Source organism: Populus nigra, chromosome 10 (assembly GCF_951802175.1).
Source record: "Populus nigra chromosome 10, ddPopNigr1.1, whole genome shotgun sequence".
Classification (NCBI taxonomy): Eukaryota; Viridiplantae; Streptophyta; class Magnoliopsida; order Malpighiales; family Salicaceae; genus Populus; species Populus nigra.
The window spans coordinates 8,205,982-8,229,220 of NC_084861.1; the positions used below are offsets into that span (position 1 = coordinate 8,205,982).

At 36.5% G+C, this 23,239-nt stretch overlaps 5 protein-coding genes across 6 annotated transcripts; 1 reads left to right on the forward strand and 4 right to left on the reverse strand.

Moving 5' to 3' along the window:
* Positions 1–483: 483 nt before the first annotated feature.
* Positions 484–1,238, reverse strand: LOC133704213 (uncharacterized). The gene has a single exon (XM_062128996.1). The coding sequence runs from the start codon at positions 1,065–1,067 to the stop codon at positions 528–530; it is 540 nt and encodes a 179-aa protein (XP_061984980.1). The 5' UTR covers positions 1,068–1,238; the 3' UTR covers positions 484–527.
* A 2,413-nt stretch (positions 1,239–3,651) lies between these two features.
* Positions 3,652–5,866, reverse strand: LOC133704424 (GDSL esterase/lipase 6). The gene is made up of 4 exons (XM_062129240.1): positions 5,620–5,866; positions 5,075–5,220; positions 4,103–4,568; positions 3,652–4,009 (listed from the first exon to the last, which is right to left on the reverse strand). The coding sequence occupies exons 1-4, from the start codon at positions 5,846–5,848 to the stop codon at positions 3,783–3,785; spliced, it is 1,068 nt and encodes a 355-aa protein (XP_061985224.1). The 5' UTR covers positions 5,849–5,866; the 3' UTR covers positions 3,652–3,782.
* A 2,183-nt stretch (positions 5,867–8,049) lies between these two features.
* LOC133704313 (vacuolar-sorting protein BRO1-like) lies at positions 8,050–14,144 on the reverse strand. The gene is made up of 8 exons (XM_062129110.1): positions 13,350–14,144; positions 11,972–12,922; positions 11,562–11,651; positions 10,628–10,696; positions 10,285–10,425; positions 9,643–9,691; positions 9,080–9,183; positions 8,050–8,820 (listed from the first exon to the last, which is right to left on the reverse strand). Exons 1-8 carry the CDS (start codon positions 14,028–14,030, stop codon positions 8,296–8,298), a joined length of 2,610 nt encoding a protein of 869 aa, XP_061985094.1. The 5' UTR covers positions 14,031–14,144; the 3' UTR covers positions 8,050–8,295.
* Positions 14,145–15,938: 1,794 nt separating this feature from the next.
* Positions 15,939–18,686, forward strand: LOC133705335 (uncharacterized). Of its 2 annotated transcripts, none has more exons than XM_062130469.1 (3): positions 15,939–16,098; positions 17,012–17,084; positions 17,451–18,686. In XM_062130469.1, exon 3 carries the CDS (start codon positions 17,509–17,511, stop codon positions 18,475–18,477), a length of 969 nt encoding a protein of 322 aa, XP_061986453.1. In that variant the 5' UTR covers positions 15,939–16,098; positions 17,012–17,084; positions 17,451–17,508; the 3' UTR covers positions 18,478–18,686. The 2 variants fall into 2 exon arrangements, with proteins under 2 accessions (XP_061986453.1, XP_061986454.1); XM_062130470.1 differs by having other exon boundaries at positions 17,485–18,686.
* Positions 18,687–19,253: 567 nt separating this feature from the next.
* Positions 19,254–22,561, reverse strand: LOC133705336 (fruit protein pKIWI502-like). Its single transcript, XM_062130471.1, is given in 6 exon segments — positions 19,254–19,567; positions 20,896–20,976; positions 21,058–21,153; positions 21,263–21,362; positions 21,859–22,305; positions 22,307–22,561. Coding segments are annotated over 6 exon segments (819 nt in total). The 5' UTR covers positions 22,339–22,561; the 3' UTR covers positions 19,254–19,504.
* Between the last annotated feature and the right edge of the window lie 678 nt (positions 22,562–23,239).

Sequence of the window (23,239 nt, forward strand, 5' to 3'; positions counted from 1 at the left end):
ACATCGAAAACTAAACTTGCGTACCACCCTTGCCATCCTAGTTAGAAGAATTCCAATCCTAGTAAGAAGAGCTCTGACCAACACCCAAGTTTATTCTGACTGTGGTCTTTCACAGAAGGATAGATAATTAATCATGTAGAATAATGCAATAAACAACCGGCACATAAACGAAATTAATGTTGTGCAATGAAATAATGATAATCATGTTCGGAAGCATGTGCTGGGCATGGATAAATCTTCCCTCAAACTGATTTTAAACTAATGATCAGATCAAAACCTAGCTAAGTCAAATACGGTTCCTGTGTGTGGGTGTGTATTTCTACATTAATTTTGACCACACGGTGTGATCACCGATCAAAATAAAATAAAAACCAAACTCTCGATCTCACCATAGATTATATTCTTTAATATTAATCACCAAATCAAGCTAATCATCCTCTCTGTTGGCTAAAAACTCAGAGATAATATGCAAAGAGACAGGAATTAAGAGTTATCAAACTAAAAAAATTAATTTATTTAGCTACTATTCATCTTGAACGAACAGGTTCTTCATTTATAGTTTCTAACATAGGCTTCCTTGATCTACAACTAGATAGCCTATACTTGTATTCTGGCAACGGAAACCCCTCAACTTCTTCCAGACTCAATCTTGCTGCTCCATTTTCACTTCCCTTTGGGCTTTCTCGATCGTTCTGATCACCACCGGATTCCGGCAAGACCCTAGTTATATTATTTCCTCCAGATATTCTCCTAGCAGCAGAATTTGCAGCCATGAAGAAAACAGCCATGTCAGCAGCCGTGACAGTAGAAAAAACTCTTTTCATTGGAAACATAAGGTAAACGTTGCCAAATTCCAGCTCTTCATCAGCGCTAAGGGCAGAGAACCTCCTGCCAATGTGAAGAGATTGTGAGTTTGCTAGGAAGAAGTTTGGGCACTCTAACATGAGCTCTGCTGCTTTCACGGGCTCGTTGAACTGCCTAACTTCACCTGCTGGGAAAACAACCCTTGCAGCCTTGGAGCTCTTGATCAAAGGCGTTGCTAAAGTGCATGAAATATAGTTGCCCATATTGAGAAGAGGCGATCAAAGTAATACAAGATAGAGACCAGAGTGATTTCTTTCGGTTTAAGAGAAGAAATGAAATTGGTTAAGAGTTCGTTGAGGAAAAAAATGCGAGGGAAATTGTGGGCTTTATAGGTACACAGGGAATAGAAGAGCCAATGGCAGGATAATTACTCTATGGAAAAAAAATATATATTAAGTATGCAAAGGCGTGGAAGTTGTGCTGGATTGTTTTGTAAGAAAGACGAATGCGAGGAAAGGATGCGAAGGTTCTAATGGTTCTCTCTCAGTCTTGGCTTGGCTGGTAATTGCGCGTGGGACCTAGACCCCTTCAAAATGGCAAGGATGTGCTTTTGTGACCATATTTCACTAGCTACAAGGTCAGAATCTTGCATCTGAGATAGCAAAAAATTCTTTCTATATGGCATACCATTTTTTTTTAATTAACAGCGTGATTGATTTTATGTTTTAAAAATATTTGAATATTTTTATTTTGTTTTAAATTATTATTTTTATATTTTTTTTATGTAAAAAATAAATTTTAAAAAATAAAAAATATATTATTTTAATTTATTTTTATATAAAAAATACTTAAAAAAAACAACAACTATAACTATACCTAACAAACTCTAAGAGCGTGTTTAACAGTGTGGTTGTGCGTGCTTTTCAAATAACTTTTCGTGCCAAAATCCATGTCAATAATGTTTTTTTATTTTTTAAAAATTATTTTTGATATCAGCACATCAAAAGAATACAAAACATACAAATCATATTAAATTTTAATAAATAAAAAAATTTTAAATTTTTTAAGAACGCAGCCGCAGCGACGTTTCTAAACGTTCCGTAAGTGTACATGTACAGTAAAGTAACTTCGTTCATAACTTACATTTACATTAATGCGCATTTGTCCTCCGCGAAAATAAAATAAAATTGTAATTAAAAATGTTAAATGTTATAAATGCATGCGTGTCGTTGATTCTCACACGCTTACGTACTTGCATACACACGCGCATGCATATATATATATATATGTATGTATGTATATATAGACACACACACACACTGCGTGTATGTATTGTCATTGATAAGAAAAGGGAAAGGAAAAGGACCAGCTGGCTTCCTCATCAACACAGATGAAACAAAGTCTACTATGGGAACCCGGGTTGTCCCTGTCCTGGGCCCTCTCTCCTTTCTCTGAGCATAACTTTGTGTTTACATTACATTGAATCTATTTTCAATTTTCGAGGAATATATATATATTATCTTATTTGTTTTTAGGTTTTAAAAGTAATGTTTTATAAAGAATTTTTAATTTTTTTATTTTTAATTAATATATTTTTAGTATTTTTAAATTATTTTGATGCGCTGATATTAAAAATAATTTTTTAAAAATAAAAATATATAATTTTAATATATTTTTAAATAAAAAATATTTTAAAAAATAATCTCAAATACACTTTAAAAAATAATGATTTTAATTGAAACTCCGTTACATTATATTATATTGACTTCAATCCCTAACTCCTGAACAACGTTGGGTGATTTTCCACTTCTATAGTTTTGTCGGGAAATAGTTGACGCTTAAAACCGCCGTGACAAGTGGATATTATAATTCAATTTTCGGACGCCCACTCTATTTGATTTTTACTATGTTCAGCTAAGTTAATAAAAATTTGGAGGCAAAGACACAGCTACCGTTACTGTAGGACTAGAGAACGGAAATTGAAGTGCATGCATTAAATCTTCACCGAATCTGGTTTTGAAATTTGGCACACTTGCAACAATTTGCCAGAGTTTTTAAACCGGCTTGATAGCTGATCCGGTTTAAAATTTAAATTATAAATTTTAATTGAATTATTAAATTTTGACCTGTTTATCCGAGTCAATTTTATTTTTTAAAAAAATTAAAATGATATTATTTTAATTAAAAAAATAAATAGTTAATAGATTAAAATTAGATTTTTTATCAAATTTTACCGAATCAATCAGGTCAGCTCATAAGATTAATCGAGTTTTTAACTTTTTTTATTTCAGCTTCAAATAAGTCAAATCTCAAATCGACCTACATGGCAGATTGGTTTCAAAACTATAAAACTTGATGGGGCAAGGCATACATGTTAGAAATGGTGCCGAGCGTTACAACCAATAATGACAAGGGGTGCTGTGCACTTTATACAGAAGTAATATGTCGTAGACAAAATTAGACCCCCAAATGAATGGTTCGCCCTCTGTGACTGGTTATCGCGAAGTCTGCAGTTAATCAACTTGAATCCTGTCTGGGAATATGCTGGTTTTTTTTAAATGTTTTTCGTTTAAAGCTATGGTCTGGACTTTCTTATCAAAACAGTTTTTACTTTTGTGGAAAAAAAATATGTTGTTTTTTTCAATTTTTTTTTATATAGGGAGTCAATTAAATTAGAACTGATCTGGTCACATACCATTAATATTCGATGCGTATAGACAGCGACATCTTTGATTTTTCTTTGAGAAAATCAACAATCTAGAACGTAACCTTGCGGTATTTGACGGCAGAATTTGTGAGTCCATTCCGAAGCATGGAATCAGAAACAATAGATAGATTCAAGGGAGATATAAAGAGCTGTACGATGATCACATAATCCACAGGCGAAATTTCTCAACACATCAAGTAATGCTTTCGTGTGCAACTTCATCAAAAAGATTTTTTTTTATTTTTTTTTCTGTTTTAAAAAGGGACACGTATCAAGGTGTGCTGGCTAGAGTCTTTAAATTGACTGGCCTGATTCTTGAGTTTTTCCCACCCCACAGTGCCTTGGAGATGAGCATGTAAGTATGTTCGGTTGGATGAAAATAATCCCAGAACAAGAACGCATTAGGGTTTGGACAAATCTTGTAGCCTTCCCTGCCACATTGTAGCAATCCTCCAAGAGTTCCATCACCACAGCATGCATTAGTTACATCAGAGAAGCCTGTGAAATAAAATTAAAAATGAGTCATCACTATTATTTGACTATATATTTAATGATTTTGTTTATGGTTTTGAGAGCCAGCTGATGAATTACGATATTGTGCTGGAATAGCTCGAAATCTCTGTACAGTATCATAAACAGCACCAAAGACACCTACTGCACCAGGGTATTTAATGGGCATATCATTGACCAAGCTCTCCAATCCCTTGTTATATTTCTTGACCATCAAATTCATCTTTCCAAAACATTTATCAACCGGTGCGCCTGGCAAGAGGGCCCTTGCTGGAATACACCCAACAGGGCCTAGTGAAAATAGAGCAATGCGGCGAGCACCAAGCTTGTAAATTTGGTCGATCAAATCCCCAACTTCAGTTAACATGGCTTGCACGAAGGCACCAGGATCAAGAGTTGGGGTGCCATAAGGGAGGAAATAGTTGAAAATGTCATTGGATCCTGATTCCACAAGGAACAGGGATTTTTGGACCAGGTCTTTGTCAATCTGATTTTGCTGTACCAGTGCTTGAAATTGTCGCAGCTGCTGCTGGATTGATATCACTCCCTGTCATCTTATAATCAAAATGTCACCACCATGTAGGATCAACTAGCACTGAAAGTGAATACTAAAAATATTTTTTTAATAATTCTAAACTGTTTTCAAAAATATACGTTTGGAATTCAAAAGTGAAAAGACAAGAGCTAAATCACATAGTGTCACGTGTGTCAATTCCGAGTCATGCAACGTGTGGTCATATGCAGTTTTTCATGCGTCATTCGTTATTTTTGCTTTTTTTTTTGTGTGTGTGTGTGTGTGTTAAGGTGATGAGGTCTTTAAACTATGACAGAATTCCCATGCTTCATGTTTGCGTCACAGCTAGAGTTCATTCTAAGCTATTTTGGCTGCTTTCAAGTTGTTTTGTATGCATAACTTCACACCAAAGGCATGTTCACCATCACTGCTGCCCTCAACGAATGGCAGCAGATAAGCTAGGCCGATAAAATTTACCAGTAAAGATCACACTGGCCACTCAAATTGACCAGTCGAAGTTTTATATTAGAATTTCTTACCCAGTCCGGGTTTGTTGCCTGCAAAACACCGCTGCCAGCACTTGCAAAGTTGATGCCATTCGATGGATAGTCCTTCCTGCTTCCATTCACAACTGCAAGTTGTGCCTCGAGGAAGGGCTTTTGGAACTCGATCCCCAGAAATTGTGCTTCAATTTCGAGAAAATATATATTAATTGAAAAAATTATTTAAGCGAGAAGAAATAAATTGATACAAAATTATCAGTTAAAAAGCTATGCAGGGGTATGTGCTCAGCATGTTGCTGGCCTGGTTTGAATACTAAGACTCCATCTAAATAAATCACGAATTAATAGATGTTTAGTCTAGTGTTACTCTTTTAGAAGATACGGAATGAGGTGTTGGATTCTATTGCTGCTACTGAGATCTGAAGAAAATAGCATTTAATTCATATAACTCACAAATGAAGTCATTATTATTATCATAACTGCTGCCTATTTATTATTATAATTATCATTATTATTTACAGAAAACTGCCCGTGGGGGAGAAGAAGAAGAAGAAGAAGAAAGATTAATACGTATAACTCACAAATGAAGTCAGCTACTGTTCTGCCATTAGTGAACCTCCCGGTGGGACGGTGGAAAAAACTTGATCCATAAGGTGGAAAATCGGCCTGAGCGGAGCAGTTCTTGTTGAAGTGATTGTTCCCAGCATCAAAGATGGAGTCTCCAAATATGAAAATTGCAGATATATTGGCGGAGGAGACAAACAACGAACAGGACGAGAGGAGGAGAAGCATGAGAAATAGCTTCTCCATGTTGCTTGCTAGCTAGCTAGAAAGGAAGTGTTGATCTAGTATTAAAGGTGGCTGCTGCTGGGCTAGCTAGGACTGGAGAAAGCAAAGACAAAATTGATGAAACAGAAAACACGAGCACGGTGCATGATAGTTTTGTGATGGTTGCCTTTATGGATTGCTTTTTGTAGTTTTCATGTTTCTTAACATTTTTGGTCCTGTTTTGGCGTGTGATCATTTTGCCCCAAGCTAATGTTTCTTGTTTTCATGTCCAGTTTTTCTGGATTGTCTTTCCATGACAAACATCTTAGCTGTTATTTTTCTAAGAAAATAAATTATATGTAATCATATGAGATAGGAAGTGTGATGATCTTATTTCAGTCTCAAAGGAACGCTCAAGCTGTTTTATTTTGCATAAATTTAGCTGAGAAGGCTACCAAATTTGCTCGAATTGATCAAAATCATGCTTAGTATAAAATTTATAAAACAATGTTGTTGATTGATCCTAACTCCTAATGTGTGGTTTAGAGATTTTTTTCACTTGCATTTATATCCTCTAATTTTCTTCTTCTTTTTTGGCGTTTCAGGAAAGGACCTTTATTAATTGTGCAATGGAGCAATTGGGTCGCCCAAAGCCAACCAGGTCAAACAACAAGAAGTCCACGTTGGATATTAGAGCAGCTCTTGAAGGATCCATCTCGGAACGTTTTGGAAGTGAGATCATCGATGAGCTGTTTGACCGCTACTTGGAGAAATTTGTTGAATCTTGCCTCTTCTCAGATCCTAGCTACCTGCCTATAGAAGACTCGTTTGTTGACTTGTTCTTCCAAAGGGCGTCAATATTTGAATATTTTAATGGTAATATGTTGTTAAAAGAGAAGAAAAATGCTTATGCGGGTTATCTTTGGCAAGCATCTGTGGATTGTGTTACGGTGATAAAAAAAAAAAAAAAAGCTGCCGTTTATGAATCCAAAATAGATAATTTGTAAGAGTTGCTTTGAATGGTTTGAGTTAGTTGATTCAATAAAATAGTTTTTGAGTGAGTATACTGTGAGATATATGATCTTTATTTTCTGTATCCTGCTGCAGAACCACTCGGTTAAAATGGTCTTTATCTAATACAGAATACGTGGACGCCCCGATGTTCAGGTCTTGATGGAAAAATTGATTTTGAGTCAAGATTCGGACACCGTCTTCCTTTGAATATCCATATGATGTGGCAGGAAAAATTAAGATAGCTTGAGTAACCTTAATACAGGACGAACAAAAGCGAGACGGAAAAGAAAGAGACTGGAGTTGCAAGCGAAGTGAGGTTGAGTTTAACGATACTGCGAATCTCTAATGCAGTTGAGGTTAAAATGCCCAAGAACAGGAATATTGAACTAAACTGGCAGGTTTTGCCTCCTTGGGTATCCGTGGATTATTTTTCTACTCTTTTCTGAATTTGGTAGCCTGCCATTTTCTAATCATAGCTGCGAGGGGCACGGCTGGGCAGGCGTCTGAAAATCAATCCACTGATTCCCCAGGAATATGTATTAAGAACTCTCAGGTAAATGGATGCGGGTATCAATGTCTATTCTTAAATATGCATATTGCAGCGCAAGAACCCAAGAACCCACATATAGTTTGAATACCTGTTGGGTGTAAACATGAGTGTTTTCGTAGTGGCAACTCTAAACACCACATTAAAACTTCTGTGAAAGTGAGCTAACTTCTGTTATTGCACAAAGTTCCATATTAGGTATAGAACAAGGAGAAAGAATACAACAGGAAAGCCCCTTAAACTCGTCAAGACCCGCAAGGGGGCATTCCTGAATACACAAGAAACTAGAATTTTTGGAATTCACAGCTCAAATGTTTTAGTGGTTAAATCACAAACTAACATGTTGTGCGTGCTTATATAGATGTATCAGCATGCCATACGAAACAGGATTTCCAAATTAAATGGGAAAGAAAACAAATCCTAATAATCATACTCCAAGTTACAATAGTAACTGCTAAACAATAGAGGAAAGGCTAGTATGCACACTTAACATGTGAATGCTTGTTTAGACATTTGATTGTGTTGAATATCCAACCTTGTAATATTCAATCTATACTCCTGGTTGTGGAATATTGATGAAATGGCTTAGAAGCACGTTCCCACATTAGCCAACCCAAAAAGCAGATCAAGTTCCCAAATTGCATAAAAGTATTAAAAATGAATTTGTAAAATTACAAACAAATTAATGAAAACTTCTCTTTGTACTGCATCACCTCCATATTTTTAAGTTAACAAGCTATACATATGCATAACATGAACAGGAACCATGCAACGCACATACAGAGATTATTCAAAGCCAATGGCTATTCACGATTGTTATGCCTTGGAACCAAATGCTGTGACTAAATCCAATCTATTCCACCAAGGTTGAGATCAAGCAACAAAAGTAACACACAATAGATCATCAAATTATCAAGTCAAAAGAGAACTATTGTTTATAGTAGCCTTGGTGAGGAGGGTATGGACCTGGAATAGTGTAAGGAGGCCTAGGGAGAGATCCAGATTGTTGTCCATGGGCATTGTAATATGGGCCCCGCCACCCTGGATAGGCAGGCTGGCCATACTCCTGGCTTGTTGGTTGTTGAACCTGTGGGGGTGGGTAAGGAGCACCAGGAGCGGGGGGGATATGATAGGGAGGTGGTTGTTGTGGTGTTGTATAAGGGGATGGAGGGTGGGCATAAGCAGGCATTGTAGATTGCTCATGAGGCTGGTAGTACGATGTTTGGGAGCGAGGATGTGGAACATTTTGAGGATCTGATGGAGGCTGCGAACTGGATCTTGGAGTCTGATGGGGCTGGTTTACTGCAGGATAGCTGTACGAGCCTGTGTTCTTACGATCTTGAAAACTTAGTCCAGCCATTTGTCTTTGCACATCTTCAATCATTTCTCGACACTGGATATTTCTGGTCATCACAAAATCACTGCACTGCTGTTTGATATTGGTGATGGCGTCCTGTTTCAACCATTATGTTTCTTATATCAGCCCTAGGCATGTAACCCAGCTAAACTATTTAAATATCCATAAAATATAATACATAGTGTCTGAGTACAACGGAAAAGCATGGACACAAGGGTGTAAATTCAAAAGCATACAAGGAGAAAGGGGAAAAATTGCAGTAGGCACTTAAAAGAAGTGAGCATGTCTACTTGATCATAAGTTCAGGAGTTTACATCCCGAACAGCCCAGATATAAGCAGCAAGGAAGGATTTACCTGAAGAGTAACATAAAACTTCAATCCCTCGTTGATGTTCTCCTTTATTTCTCGATACTTGGCTATGGCAGCTTGTATTTGCTTATAACACTTCTCACGAGATGCTGAGACAAATTTAGAGGGAGATTTGTGTCAAAAGAGCATGCATTTCATTTACACTAAGCATGTAAAGGTCAAGCCCGGTACTAGAAAAAGAACATGGTCTCTCAGTTCAAGATAAACTAGCCACCTTCAGAAAAAAAAACATATCATCAGAACACCTAGGGATAGAAACTAATCAAGTATTATCAAGAAATTAAAATCTTCATTTCTTTTTCTTAGAAGTCTAGAAATTTTTTTGTAACAATAGTTTGATAGAATATACAAGAAAGTTTTCTAGAATGATTGTGTTCCAATTTTCTACAGGAGCAAAATAAGCAGAATAGTGGAAATATAAACTCTGCAGTATTTACACACAAAGGAAATCAACATGTGGATCAAATACATGTATAATAAGCATTCCCATTCAAGAAACCTGTTCAGGCAGTATTGAAACAACAGTTATACAAAAAAAAAAACACTACCTTTGTAATCTTCAAGATTGAAGACAGCAGAAAACTCTTCATTTTGAGCCTGTAAACAAGGATAATCTATAATTTTAGGAACCAAAATTTGCTTCATAACAGGCTAAGAATTCAGAAAACAGATTGACAAGTGAGTGCTGAATTGTTTTCAGCACATTGAAACCTAAGTGCAAAAAAAAATTACTGGTCAACTTCAGTAATAACTGAATGAATTTAGGAAAAACAAGTTTATTTATACATGCTGATTTAAACAGCATCCTATCATTGTGATAGTAGACTCTTTTTTATTGTCGATTTTGGGCTACAAAGGGGATGCAGCCATTGCCAGCTAATTTAGTCAACTCATTTGTTAAAATTAGCAGCAAAAATAAACAGTCTCAATACATATTGCCCCTCAAAATGCAATCCGTGTTAGCCACTGTTAGGTAAACGTTGAACAGCTTCAGTTACCAGCATATGCAACAAAGCTTGGGCAAAACCGGTCTAAATAAATGACGCACATTCTTGTAGTTGTTGTAAGTTTTTTTAAGTAGGTAGGCTATACTCGTCTTAAAAACATCAAGAAAGATAAAAGAAGATATCCTGATCTCAAAGAGAGACCAGAAACTAGTTCCAAAAGAGTACTGAGTAAAAGAAATACACCTGAATTTGCAGCAACAACTGTTCTTGCGCCTCAATATTTTGTGCAATGTCTTCACGGATGGGATCATATTTTGCTATCTCTTTCCTGAAAAGATCTTCATAGGACCCAGTGGATGTCATCAGCTTTGGCAGGACATCATCCTGAAACCATACATGTAATATAGCCTAATAAACATGCTCACCAGAAGAAGAGAAAACAAAACACAAAGGGAAAAAAAGAAGAACAGAGTACAAGAGAGTGAGATTTGTGCATCCTCATGTGTCAAAATTATTCTGGTTTTCTCAGATTCTTCCAAAATATAGAAGTAACCAAGGACCAGAATCACTAGATATTTAATCTCACCTTCCGTTTCATCTCTTTGAGCATGTCCTCGAGACCAGCTCGTTGGGCCCCAAGAGTCTCCAGTTGCCTCTGCATAAATGAGAAGACATATACACTCACAATTTTTTAGTTGAAAGTAATTCCTATTAAAATTACAAAAATGGAATTCATCAAGGACCTGGTTACAATATTCTTTAGCTTGCTTTGCCAATAATTCAGTCTAAAACTATCTTCTGCAATATGTTGCTCGTATATTGAAGTTTTAACTGTCATTTATGTCTCTAGATTATATCATATTTAAAATTTGTTTTAAATACAATGGCTAGGATTAAACATGCCAAAATACTAGGAAATTTTTTCTCCACTTGCCAATGACAATGATTAGGCAATTCCACAACCAACTGCCCTTCCTTCTATAGGATCAGGATTCCATTGTCAGCAATGACCTCAAAATTTGTCAAGGTCCTTCAACATTAAGACTAGTAGTTATGTATCCAAACAGGTAAAGGAATGTAAAGCTAAGTCTAAGGAGTTATAGATGTAAATTGTTTTATGCAATTATTCCTGCCAGCTTGTAAACTAGCCATGCCTAAAGAATCCCTTCTTCGTCAAAGCTTGATAATGTTGATGATGGCACAAAATAACATGTTCTTACCAAACCAGCTGTCAAGAGCATCCCAGCAAAACTGAAATATATATCAGATTACTAAGACCTACTCAAGAATTGTCAAGGGAAACCAACCATAACATAAGCTATGGATGAGGAGTAAAAAAGAAAAACAACTAGAGAAAGAAGATGCAGCAACAGAAAAGCATTCAGTTCATTTTTCTACTTATTTTCATTGTTAGAGAGGCAGGGGTTGAGTTGAGTTCATCAGGGAAAAGGAAACGCCAACTCAACAATGCAACACCAAATTATTTTGAAAAACAAAAAGTTTAGAAAGAAGATACATACCAAGCTCTGCTTCAAGGCCCCCACTATAGCATCTTCATTAGCATCCAAAGACATTATTGGCCTAGCTAAAGTTGGAAGTGCAGATTCTATCTGATGAGAGCAAAACAGATATAAGATTCCTCCACAGAATAGAGCATCTCTATTCTTCAAAGATCATGACCAAGTTTTTCAGCACAAGAAAAATCAAGAAAAGGTAACAAACAATGAATGCTTTTGATGCATATGGCTCTATTATTCAAATGATTGATTTCCCACCACACAAGTACATGAATGCAACCATTTTCATAAATAACAACGGGAGCATTATTGATACCCAATAAACCCTAGGTCATAGCAAGAGTAAAACTGATACATGTTAAAAAAAAATTATGTTACACAGGCAAATAACAAATGCAGTTCAAAAGACATACCGGTCGGCGATCAAGAATTGACATGAGTGCAGAATGATCCCTCACTGAGCGCTCAATTCTGGCATCGCTATCTGCAGCTTGTTTTAAATTGGCTGCAAACCTATTTAATCTATCCTGCAAGTTCTTTGTCAAAGTGCTGGACTGGGGCCTAGTCCACCGTGTCCCAAATTGACTTCTAAATTGGGCATCTTCTGTTGCTTCCTTCTGCAAAAGTTCCTCGGTCTGAACCAGCAATTCATGGTTTACCCTCCTCAAATCCATAAGTTGCTGTAACTCAGCTTCAAGGCCAGCTGGGCCCCCACTAATTTGCACTGCTTCCACATCTTCTTTAAGATCTGTTGGAAGCGTAAAGTTTCCTTCCAAAGAAAGAATTGAATCTGGCAGGTCCATTTCTTTGAGCCTCACTCGAGTTAGCTCACTCCCTTGTTGCAATTTTTCAGCTTGTGTCCTGATAATATCATCGACCATTTCAGTGTACCTTGAAAGAGCTTTTGCACTGCTGTCTGGAACAAGACTAGCAAACATCTTTTCCTTGCTGGCATCAAGTACCTCGTTCATTGGCATGATCTTTACCATGGAAAATGCTGGGAGAGGGGGTAAGGAACTAGGGGAAGGAACCCTCATGAGGTAAACTCTATCATTTTCCTTGACAGCCCTGTCCAGATTGCGGTTGATATTAGCTTCCAGCTTGCTAATTGCATCCAGAATCTGTGCTGCAGCCCCCCTTGAACTTTTCTTCACCTCTGCTAATGTACTAGACGCACTCTTCAACCGTGCAATTTCTTCTGCAATTTCTTCTTTCTCATGAAGCTCCAAACTATACCGGTAACAGGCTTCCGCATAGAACAGAGCTGCTTTTAGTTGGACATGGGCAATCCAACCCTTGTCAAAATGATCTTTTAGAGATGCAACATTCAGTGCTGCTAAAGCTTCCTCGTAGTACAACCCAACCTACATCACAGCCATTATCAAAACAAATGCAAACAGTCACCAAAAAAGACCCAGAATAACTAAGACACAAACTCACACCATTTACAAGGAAAATACAATCAAACCACCAGAAATCCATAAATGTTCTATTCCCAACTCAATGACATCCACATTTCCAGATAGAAAACAGAGTACAGCATCCCGAGCCATGACAAATATAACAAATTCATCATCAATTCATTACAAATCAGCTAGATTTACAAACTTTTCAGTAATCACAAGTCCTCTTAAGTTTACCCTTAGAAACTTCCATGCGAATTCACCACCAGGACACTAAAAAAAATCCAAAATTCTTAGCACTAAACAAGTCGATTACAAAAATTCACTTGCAGTGATCGCATATGTATTTGATCTAACCAATAATAAATAAAAACAAAATTAGACTGACCTGCCGAGAAATCTTGGCACAAACACCCGGCGTACTCCCTTTAGCAATAGTATTCTCAAAAACACACTCCTGCGCTTGTGCAAGCATCAACCTCTCCAACATCCCAACACACTCGACAGACAAATCAACCGTCGTACTCGTCCCCATTGACGCTTTCGTTGCCGCATTATCTCTCAAGAAAGCAAACGATCCAGCGGCAGCAATAAACGCATGAATCGCCTGTCTCCTCCCCTCCACCGTGGCCCGATCAAACGACAACCCCATCTGACTATAAACGGCACCCAAATTAAAAAGCACAGCAGCCTTCTCTAAATGAATATTCTGTTGCGACGCTTTCTGTTTTTGCTTAAACGCATCGTACCAGACAAACGTGACCGTATTGATGTGATCGCTGTCGGGGGAGATTGGGAATCGGGTTTCGATTAAACAGAGGGCTTTAAAGTATTTTTGGAGGAGGTCGCGGCGGGAAGTAGGGGACGGGTCGGGTTGGCGTTCAAGATCGGAACGGTACTGTTTGACGGTTTGGAGATCGTCTTCGAGGTTTTGAGCTTCGCGTTCGGAGTAAAACATGGAGATGTAGTTGCGGAGAGGACGGTAGAGGTCGAGGGAGGTTGTCTTTTTCTCGTGAATTGCTAGCATGATGTTAGTGGCCGTAGATGTGGATGAGGATTGGCCAGCCATGGTGGTGATGGAGCTGCAAATCTGGGGAATTTGTCTGTCCAGTCGAGGAAGGGTGTTTTGAGAAGCGAGTCTAATTCATTGACTATGCTGATTTTGCTTTTCGCTTTTTTTTTTCCCTTCTTAGCAAAGTAAACTAATTACGTGGACCGTTTCATCGGATGTACACGTTTCTTTTTGTATTTTAAAATTATTTGTAAAGAAATTAAATTTATTTTTATATATTTTCTGATTTTTTTTATTTACTAGTATAAAAAATAAATTTTAAAAAATAAAAAATATATATTATTTTAATATATTTTTAAACAAAAATTATTTTAATAACAATTATTATCACAATATCAAATTAACTCTTTATTCTTTCATATACACACATTATGCTTAACAGTTTTATAGTCTTTTTAATGTTTTTTTTTTTTTGTTATTACTAGGTAAGGTAAAATGAGTGCAATTTTATGTTTTAGTAAACATTAAAAATTATTTAAATAGAAAATGATATTGATACATATTTTGAACGACATAAGCAACACTTCAAAGTAATTAAAAATATTTTTTATCATATCATTGAAATTATTGCCACATTATTTTCTTGTATAAGCAACGCATGTTAGTAGTAATGGAATAATTTGTTACCTAAGAGATTTTTTTTATTTCTCTTTTTTCCCCTTAAAATTTCTAGATTTGTCATTTTTATTATTGATATTTCAACTTTAATTATTGTTTGTTTAAATTTTTATTCTTTTTATGATTCATCTGTAAAAGTTTTATTTATTTTTAATTTTATCCTTCAATCTCATCTTATAATATATATTTTTTAATTTGATTCATATTCAAAAGAAACTATAAAAAAACCTAATTCAAAGTAAAAAGATTTTTTTTAAGCATAAAAAACATTATTTAAGTGACCAAAACAAAATGGAGATGCTAGCCCAAGCAAATTGAAAATGAACAATTTGCCTAGGTTGACCAAGCGGGTTATAGCTTGTTTTTAGTACCTGTTTTTTCTTTGATTTTATATTATTTTAATGTGATGATATTAAAAATATTTTTTAAAAAATATTATTTTATTGTATTTCTAAATAAAAAAATATTTTAAAAAATAATTGTTGTTACAATACCAAACAAACACTAAAAAAAAGCTACAACCCACTTGCCCAACCCAAACAGATTGCTCATCTCTAGTTTGCTCGGACTAGCCTCTCTATTTTATTTGGGTCACTTAAATAATATTTTTTTGTTTAAAAACGATTTGAAAAATGATTTTTTTACTTTAAATTAGGTTTTTTTATGATTTTAAAAACAAACATGCTCTTAATTATAATATTATAAGTTTTGATACCAAATATAGAAACCTTTTTCTTAGAAATTCATCAGCATGGATGGATTGGAATCAAAAGTTTGGAGATAATTTTTTTTCTTCAAATGCTCCCCAACTCAATCTAAATGAATTTGTAAGAAATATATATATTTCTAGCAACTACTTTTGTCCAAAGGAACATGCTAGTCAAGCATTGATTGATAGGTGAAAAGGTTGTTGAGGTCGTTTTCTAATCGAAAATATATATTTTTTCAATTCTAGCTTTCTATTTTTTCTGTTTTTCTCGAAAAAATGATTTGTGACGTCATCACTGCATACACATTTTATTTTTGTTTTCTAATTTCTATTTTTCTCTGGTCTATAATTCGCTTTGAATTTTAGTGAGTTTTATCATGAATAAAAAATATAGATGGTTAGTGCACGGAAAAAAGATTTGGATCACCGTGTCCGCTGTATCAATTGAAAAATTGAGAGAGAGTCACTGTACGTGTCCGAAAGAGAGGGGCACGCGTCTCACACGAGTGAAGTGGCGTGCGCATGCCGACTCCACTTGCTATACAGCCCGCACATGTAAGATCATTCTAGAAAGAGAGAGAGCGCGTTAAATTGGCATGCCGCCTCAGTTGAACTTGAAAGGTCAAGCAAACAGGAAAAAGAAAGAAAGAAGCAGCTAGTTGAGGCGAGGCGGGGAGAAGAAGCTAATACCAATCGGAAAGCTTCTTATCATTCGTTCTGATCTTAATATTTCTCAAGGTATTCTTCACGGATTCAGCGATTCATTTTTCTTTCACTTCATCGGTAATGTATTATTTTAGGGCTTAGGTTTTGGTCTTGGTTGTTTTATCTTTCCCCATGATCCTTTCCCTTCTCTATTTATCTTTTATTTGCTAGTTGAACCCATTTGTTTGATCTTGTAAATCTAGTATTATCTGTTCTTTTTGTCGAATGTCTATGATCCAGGGTTCTTGCAGCCGATAAAAATGTTAGCCGTCGATCTTGATTACTTAGTTTCTAAAGATTCATGTAGGTTAATGATGAACAATTAATTTAGGCTTCTGAGGTAGTCCCCTGTTGAGCAGTCATTTCCTTTGCAGAAAAGTGAACAAATGTGTGTAAAAGGGGGAAAGGAGCAGACTGGGTATATGGGAAATAAACTATTGAGCGGACTGAGTGAATGGGAAATGAACTATCGATGGTTGTTTTAACTTGGCCCAGGAATGTATCGTTCTGGCTTCAGCATTTAGTTTCAAGTAATCTATGATGATAGCGTTCTTTGTCCCCTTTGTAATGGCTATAACCATCACATTTCAGTTTCAAATGTGGTTTTCTTATTTTTTTATTTAATTTAAATGGATAGGGATCAGTAGAAGACTTCTTTAATAACTACAATATACAATAATTGGTTTCATTGATGTAATTTTCTTGATTCGGTCAGAAATGTATAGAAAGCTGTTGAAGGTTTATGTTCTTGTGTGTACATGCGTATTTGTGCTCAGGAAATGTCTTTCCATGAAAAAAAGAAATAACTACGTATTGCAAGGATCACTTTTTTTGAATGTTTAAAAATTGGAAACTCTCCCATTCTCTTTCTGCAATTTGAGTCTTAGTCTGCTTCTAAAGTTTAGTTTTCTGTTACTGATTTAGTTGTTTTTTGGTAACCATGTAGACTTGCTTTTCTTACTGTTGTGGAGAGCTAATAGCCCTGGGTTTGAAGGAGGCATTCCTTTTCTGCGCATAAGGTAAGAAAGTTCAATCAAATTTTCCTGATGGCATACATTGTTTTGGGTTATTATCTTTCATAATTCTTAATATATGTTGCTTGTTTCTAAGCACCACTAATCTGCTAACAGCTTATATTTTTTTAATCGTGAACATGCATTAATTATTGGTCCATTTCTACAAACATTCAGTTCATATGCTTTTAGTTCTTAACAATTGCATGGGTAACTACAAATTGTTATAATTGCTGTTTTATCATTTACAGTCTTGTAGCAGCCCTGTACTGAAAACAAAAACAGTCCCATTTGCTTTTCTGACCATCGTGTTTTCCTTTTAAGCTTATGTTGGTGATGGAAGAACTAACATTGTTTTTTCTCTTCTTTGAGATGTACTTCTGGTCATCATCGTACCGGGATGCAGATATTGAATTGGTTTTATATATAAATGGACTGCAAGAAGTTCATCCAGTTGGTAGAGGAAAAAAAGAAGAGAGCTTTGGAGAGGAAAGAAGCCCCTTTGAAATGGGAGCAGAAGTTAGAAGCTGCTGCAAAGGCGAAGGCTGATGCTGAAGCCAAAGTTAGGAAGCAAAGGCCTGCAAAGCATAAAAGAAGATCTGTATCAAACTCGGATACTGATAGCGATAGTGACATCAGTGATGGGAGAAAGAGTAGGAAGAGAACTCACAAGAAGCATCGGAAGCACTTCCACTCTGATTCAAGTGAGAATGAGAAGAGGAGGGAAAAGAAACCCAAGCAAAAGTCAAGGAGACAGTCCTCAGTGTCAAGTGATGAATTCCAGTCTGATTCTGAAGAAGAGAGGAGAAAGAGAAAACATAGAAGACACAGGCATCATCGCAATTCAAGATCAGATTCTAGTGATAATGATTCTTCAAGCCATGATGATGAAGCTGTCAAGAGGAGAAGCCGATCAAAGCATCACAAACGACGACGGCAATCAGAATCTAGTGCTTCAGATTCTTCAAGTGATGAAGACAATGGTGCTATCAGGAGGAGAGCTCATTCAAAGCATCACAAATGCCACCATCGCCGGTCTGAGTCATATGATTCAGGTTCCTCAAGCGATGAACACAGGACTAGTCATGCAAAGCATAATAAGCGTCATCAAAGATCACATAGCATGGATTCAAGGTCGTCGGATTCTGATGGGCTTGGGCATGACCGAAGGAGCAGATCTTTAGGAAAGTCATCAGATGACAATGTTGAAGAAGCAGACAAACTGTCAAGGCACAAGAAATCTGGTCATCATCGACGCAACCATGACAAGCACAAACACCATCACTCTGATGATGAGAAAAATCACCATTTGCATCGAAAAGATGAAGATCATTCTCACCAGCATGCGGAAGAGAACAACGGAAATCATGCAGGGCAAGCAGACACAATGGTGGTCTAGAACAATTTTAATGTTATAGTGTTCAGAATTGCCTAGATCCTTTTCTGCCAAAAATCCGTGTTTTTTTTTGGTTTGTTCAATTTGGAGGAGCACGAAACTTAATCGTGGATAAAAACTTGCTGTGATTTGCACTGAAATTGTTAGACGCCTGCAATTGCCATTTTTTTTAATCTTATATTCAAACACAATTCAAATTATCTGATCAACAATTCTCGTGCCAGTCTTTCATGCTTCGTCCTTGCCGTTTGTAAATCTTGCTTTGCACTAGCCCGTTAGGCAGCGTCATATTTTCAGGTTTTGTGATGGATGATTCTAGAGGGCCGTTGTGTACCATCTTTTAGGTTTCCAAAGATGGACGCCGGTTTTCAGTCTCCCATTCTACTCTCATCAGCAACTTGTGATAACAATTACATGGTAAAATTGACTGTCCATTAACTAGTTTCAGATAACTTGTTTCTTTTCCTTCATCAGTATGACGCCCATAGGCAAAAAGCAGAAACGGGGTCATTTGCTAGGCAGATGATCCAGACACCTGAGGAAAACCAAGACTACTGCTCAAGAATTCGTCTATGAGATATAGTAAAATATGGGAATGGGTAACCTGGCATCCCTCGTAACGAAGTTGATATTGTAAATCTTTACCATATAAAGGAAAATTTCTCCAGTACATCGGTCTTAAAAAGACAAGTTCCTGGAGTGTATTTGCTCATAAAATTCCCGATCTTTGGAACTGGAGGCGGCAGTTTCATAAAAACTCACATCAGAAAGTCCTAATCTGGATCATTCAAGATGACTCGGGATTCTGTCATAAAAAAATAAGGGGTTTAAAAACAAGAGGTGTGGATCCTGTAACTTATCTGCTAGCAGTTACAATTTGTCAATTTCAACAAACAATGAAGATGCTCAAAATTCCAAAATTGGTTTTATTAGCCGAGTGGCACATTTTATCCTCAGCAGTGGGAATAAAGAATCACTATCAATTGTTGCTCCAAAATAAATACAACGGGATGAACCTCGTCTATAATTTTCAGAAGTTCTTCAGAATTTTCTCACTTGAGACTCCATCTGATACAAGAATTGATGTTATTTCCTGCAAAGTGCAATCAACATAAATGTTATTACTCGTGTAAATCTGGACAATAATGACACTAAAAATGGGATTGACGTTGCATTCACTAGATAAACAAACCACTAGACAACATCAAATTGTGCACATCAACAGCATTACTATGTCATTTGAATTAGTGTAGAATGGATATCTCCTCGACAGAACAGTTTGCTTACAATAATACAAGAAAAAAATTCTCAACTCACCAACAATTACTAGTTTTGCAAGAATAGTATTTCCAGAGGCAATAATCCAAACCCTCATCAAACCCATAGCTATTTATGCAAAATCAATACGCACCATATATTCTTATTGTGACAGAATGATTCTCAAAAAGTATATCAAGCAGCTCCCCTTACCCTAGTAGGCCAAGCTGGGCCTGCAAATTGTCACTCATTCAAAAGCTATGAAAACATTTATCAACAATTTTGCTGCCTTCAATAACGTCTTATATTATTAACCTTGTCCTTTCAGTTCAAAGCACTGATGCTTTCTGGCCATTTTACTCAATCAATCTCCTCACCATGAATAGCTGTTTTAGTATTAGAACACAACTAGGCCAGTAGCTAAACCATTGCAAACTCGTTCAGATGATTGATGTCTTATGCAACTGCTCCCTAGCAGAAGGGACAAACAGCTCTAAGTAAATGTCTAAGGCGGGACCTCAGAGCCCAGAACCCCTGCTTGAGGAATGGATAACTACTCATTAACAAACTTAAAACTGTGCTTCTCACATGGTGACTCTTGGTTTTGGAAGGGAGTCTCCACACTTGCTAAGTATCAACCTCCCAAAAAATAACAACCATCATCTATGCTTATTGGGATCTACACTTTCGTTTTATTTTCCTCATCGTCTCAACAATTCACTCCCCGTGCAGTTAGTTGAGGTCATCAATTGTTTCAAGTGTCAAGCATAAATGCTTCAAAAGAAAGAAAGAGAGGTTGGAGAAAGAGTGTAAATTGTGGGATGGCATGATTAATAAAATGAGAAATCCAATCAAGAAATAAACCCAAAAGAAGTTGCAGCATGCTCTGGCATATAATGAAGATTTTTTCCATACATCATATACCATCTGCATTAACTTGCAATGATTTGATGAAATGAGGAAAAATTCCACGCTGATGCAAGGCGAAGCATGCACTTAATAATCTAGACCAGTTTCCTAATTTATAATTTGCAAGTAATGCCCAAAGTTAGATCATGAGTAACATGGCAAATGAATGAACAACGTATTTTTAGGAATTATAAATGCAGGAAACATTATGAGAAAACATAACCAAAGACAAATAAATGAAGGCTTATAACAAACCTCAGTCATCTGTTTCTGCCCACAGAGAACAGCACCAGTGCCTGTAGGACTATAAATTTGCTTGGCCCTGGAAAAAGCAGCCTGAAAAACCAATGATATGAATAGATGTTAATATGATTTTCCCAGATCAACAATCTTAAAAAGCAAGTCTGCACAATCTACCTGTACATAGTTACTTTCACCAGTCCAATTATCATCTGATTGTGATAACACTGGCACGATCTTAACACCAGAAGACTCCCAGTCTTTAAACCTATCCTATAGGAGGAACAATCACAAGCTTCAATCAATTCCACCAAAAGCAACTGGACAAGAAAGAGCAATTCCACAGCAGTATGCCATAAAGACGAGAAAAAAGCAAACAAACCTGGTAAGCCATTCTCTTTAGGTTTCTAGCCCCATAATACAGCCTCACATCAGATCTTTTATCAGCATTAAAACCTGACTCAATAAGAGATCGAATTGGACTGCAGGAGAGAAAAGAACGAAAATAGTACAAAAATTGACAAAGTAATAGCATCTATTAAGAATACTTAAGAGTTCAGATGTTGAAGAAATCAATGGCAATGAAGCAAGGTTGCTAAATGCCAAAACAAGAAACATCTAGTACTGGCTAAATGGCACACTCTACTTCTACTTCAGGTTTACAACAGGCAAGGATTTGGCTAAGAAAGTGTAACTTCTTCTTTAGATGGCAAATGATGCTTGTGTTAATATATCAAAATGCAATATAGTAATTATCAAATTGCATCATCTAATGTTAGAAGTTATCCAATGGAAGGCAAAAGATCATGAAACTGAATAGCACTAATGTTCCATACTAAGATTTTTTGTGTACAAAAACTTTTTGGCAGTACTAAGATTTTTTGTGTACAATAATTTTTTGGCAGAAATGAGCAAAATTCACAGGTTCATTTCTCATCAAGAGAGCATCAAAAACAAAAGGAGGGAAAGAAATCGCACCTGATACCAGATCCAGTGGCGAAAATCAGAACCGTGGGAAATTTCTCGGCAGGCTCAATTTGATCAATGTCGAAACCTCTACCCATAGCTTGGCTCAATTCCACCACATCTCCTCTTTTAAGCCCGCACAACAGCTCTGCCGTCGATCCAGCCACGCTCTTCACCAAAAAGTCAAACGCACCTTTTGAAGCTGCGTCGGACGGCGGCGAGGCGATGGCCAGGAACGATGGCTTCTCCACGTCGGGGACGCGTAGCTGTAAGTACTGTCCAGCACGTGTGTGTGACGCTGCGAGGTCTGGAGAGTCTAAAACGACGATTCTCACGTGGAAGAGTGATTCGGCTGCTGGTTCGATCCCGGAGAGAGGCGCTTGTGTCCAGACTGTTGTGTCTTGCCGTACTGCAGCGGCGACCGTGGCTAGACGCCGCATGCGGTGGTGTCTGAGGTGTGTGGTTAGGAGCTAGGCGGCGTAGGATAGTCATGGATAGGAGGGGAGGGCAATGGTGCGCATGTGGAAGAGGCGATGATAAAGAGAGAAGAGTAGAAGGAGAGATAGAGACTTTACAGTGGTTTATGGGAGAAGCGGTCGGTTGGGTCACTAGAGGCTGGCGGCGCTAGAGGTGGCAGAGGTGGCGTTTGATAAAATGCGCCGTTGGTGAATTGTTTTGAGTGAGTTGCCACTTGTCATGTCCTCGAGTGATCCTGTAAATATATATGCTAAGTAGTGGGCCCGTGAAATTGTTGTCTGCTGCAGTATAGTTTGATAAAGGGAAAGTATACTTTACCCCGTAAAGTATTATTTTAAATATCAATTAGGTCCAAAACCTTTTGACCTTATCAAGTCTGCCCAAATATAATCCAAGTAGAGAGGTAGATGAAATATTTGGTGCAATTAAAAATTTTATGGTTCTGCTATGGAAGTGATTATTTTTAAAAAATAAAAAATATATTAAAAAAATATTTTTTTAATTTTTTTATATAAGTATTAAAATAATCTAAAAATATAAAAAATATTTTTTTTATATAAAATTGTGGTCGAGCAACGTTGCCAAAACAGTTCCTAACAAGCACTTTTATTTCAAACGTTGAAATAAGCTTCAACCGTCTTTAAGTAGCAACAATTCAGAGTAAATTTCAACTAACTAATTTGTATAAAAAGTACAGATAAAGGCTAATAAAGTAGAAGAAATTTATTATGATTCTATATTAAAATTATCATTTTATAATAAATTGAATTTTAATTTAGCATCCAAGATAGAAGTATTTAATGAAAACGTGGAAATTGGATGTAACTAACAATTGATAAATAGAGAGGTGACGTTCTCTAGCATCGATTAAATTTAAAAAAAATATAGAAATTTAATTGATAATAAAATAATTTTT

What these genes read in the sequence shown, in the direction of transcription:
- LOC133704213 (XM_062128996.1), bottom strand. Translation starts at nt 1,067, where the DNA reads ATGGGCAACTATATTTCATGCACTTTAGCAACGCCTTTGATCAAGAGC.
- LOC133704424 (XM_062129240.1), bottom strand. Translation starts at nt 5,848, where the DNA reads ATGGAGAAGCTATTTCTCATGCTTCTCCTCCTCTCGTCCTGTTCGTTG. An exon ending in AACAGTAGCTGACTTCATTT is followed by an intron (nt 5,221 to 5,619) that starts GTGAGTTATACG and finishes TCGAAATTGAAG; the next exon opens with CACAATTTCTGGGGATCGAG. An exon ending in AGCTATTCCAGCACAATATC is followed by an intron (nt 4,010 to 4,102) that starts GTAATTCATCAG and finishes TTTATTTCACAG; the next exon opens with GCTTCTCTGATGTAACTAAT.
- LOC133704313 (XM_062129110.1), bottom strand. Translation starts at nt 14,030, where the DNA reads ATGGCTGGCCAATCCTCATCCACATCTACGGCCACTAACATCATGCTA. An exon ending in GGGCCTTGAAGCAGAGCTTG is followed by an intron (nt 10,697 to 11,561) that starts GTATGTATCTTC and finishes TCATTTATGCAG; the next exon opens with AGGCAACTGGAGACTCTTGG. An exon ending in CAATCTTGAAGATTACAAAG is followed by an intron (nt 9,184 to 9,642) that starts GTAGTGTTTTTT and finishes AATTTGTCTCAG; the next exon opens with CATCTCGTGAGAAGTGTTAT.
- LOC133705335 (XM_062130469.1), top strand. Translation starts at nt 17,509, where the DNA reads ATGGACTGCAAGAAGTTCATCCAGTTGGTAGAGGAAAAAAAGAAGAGA.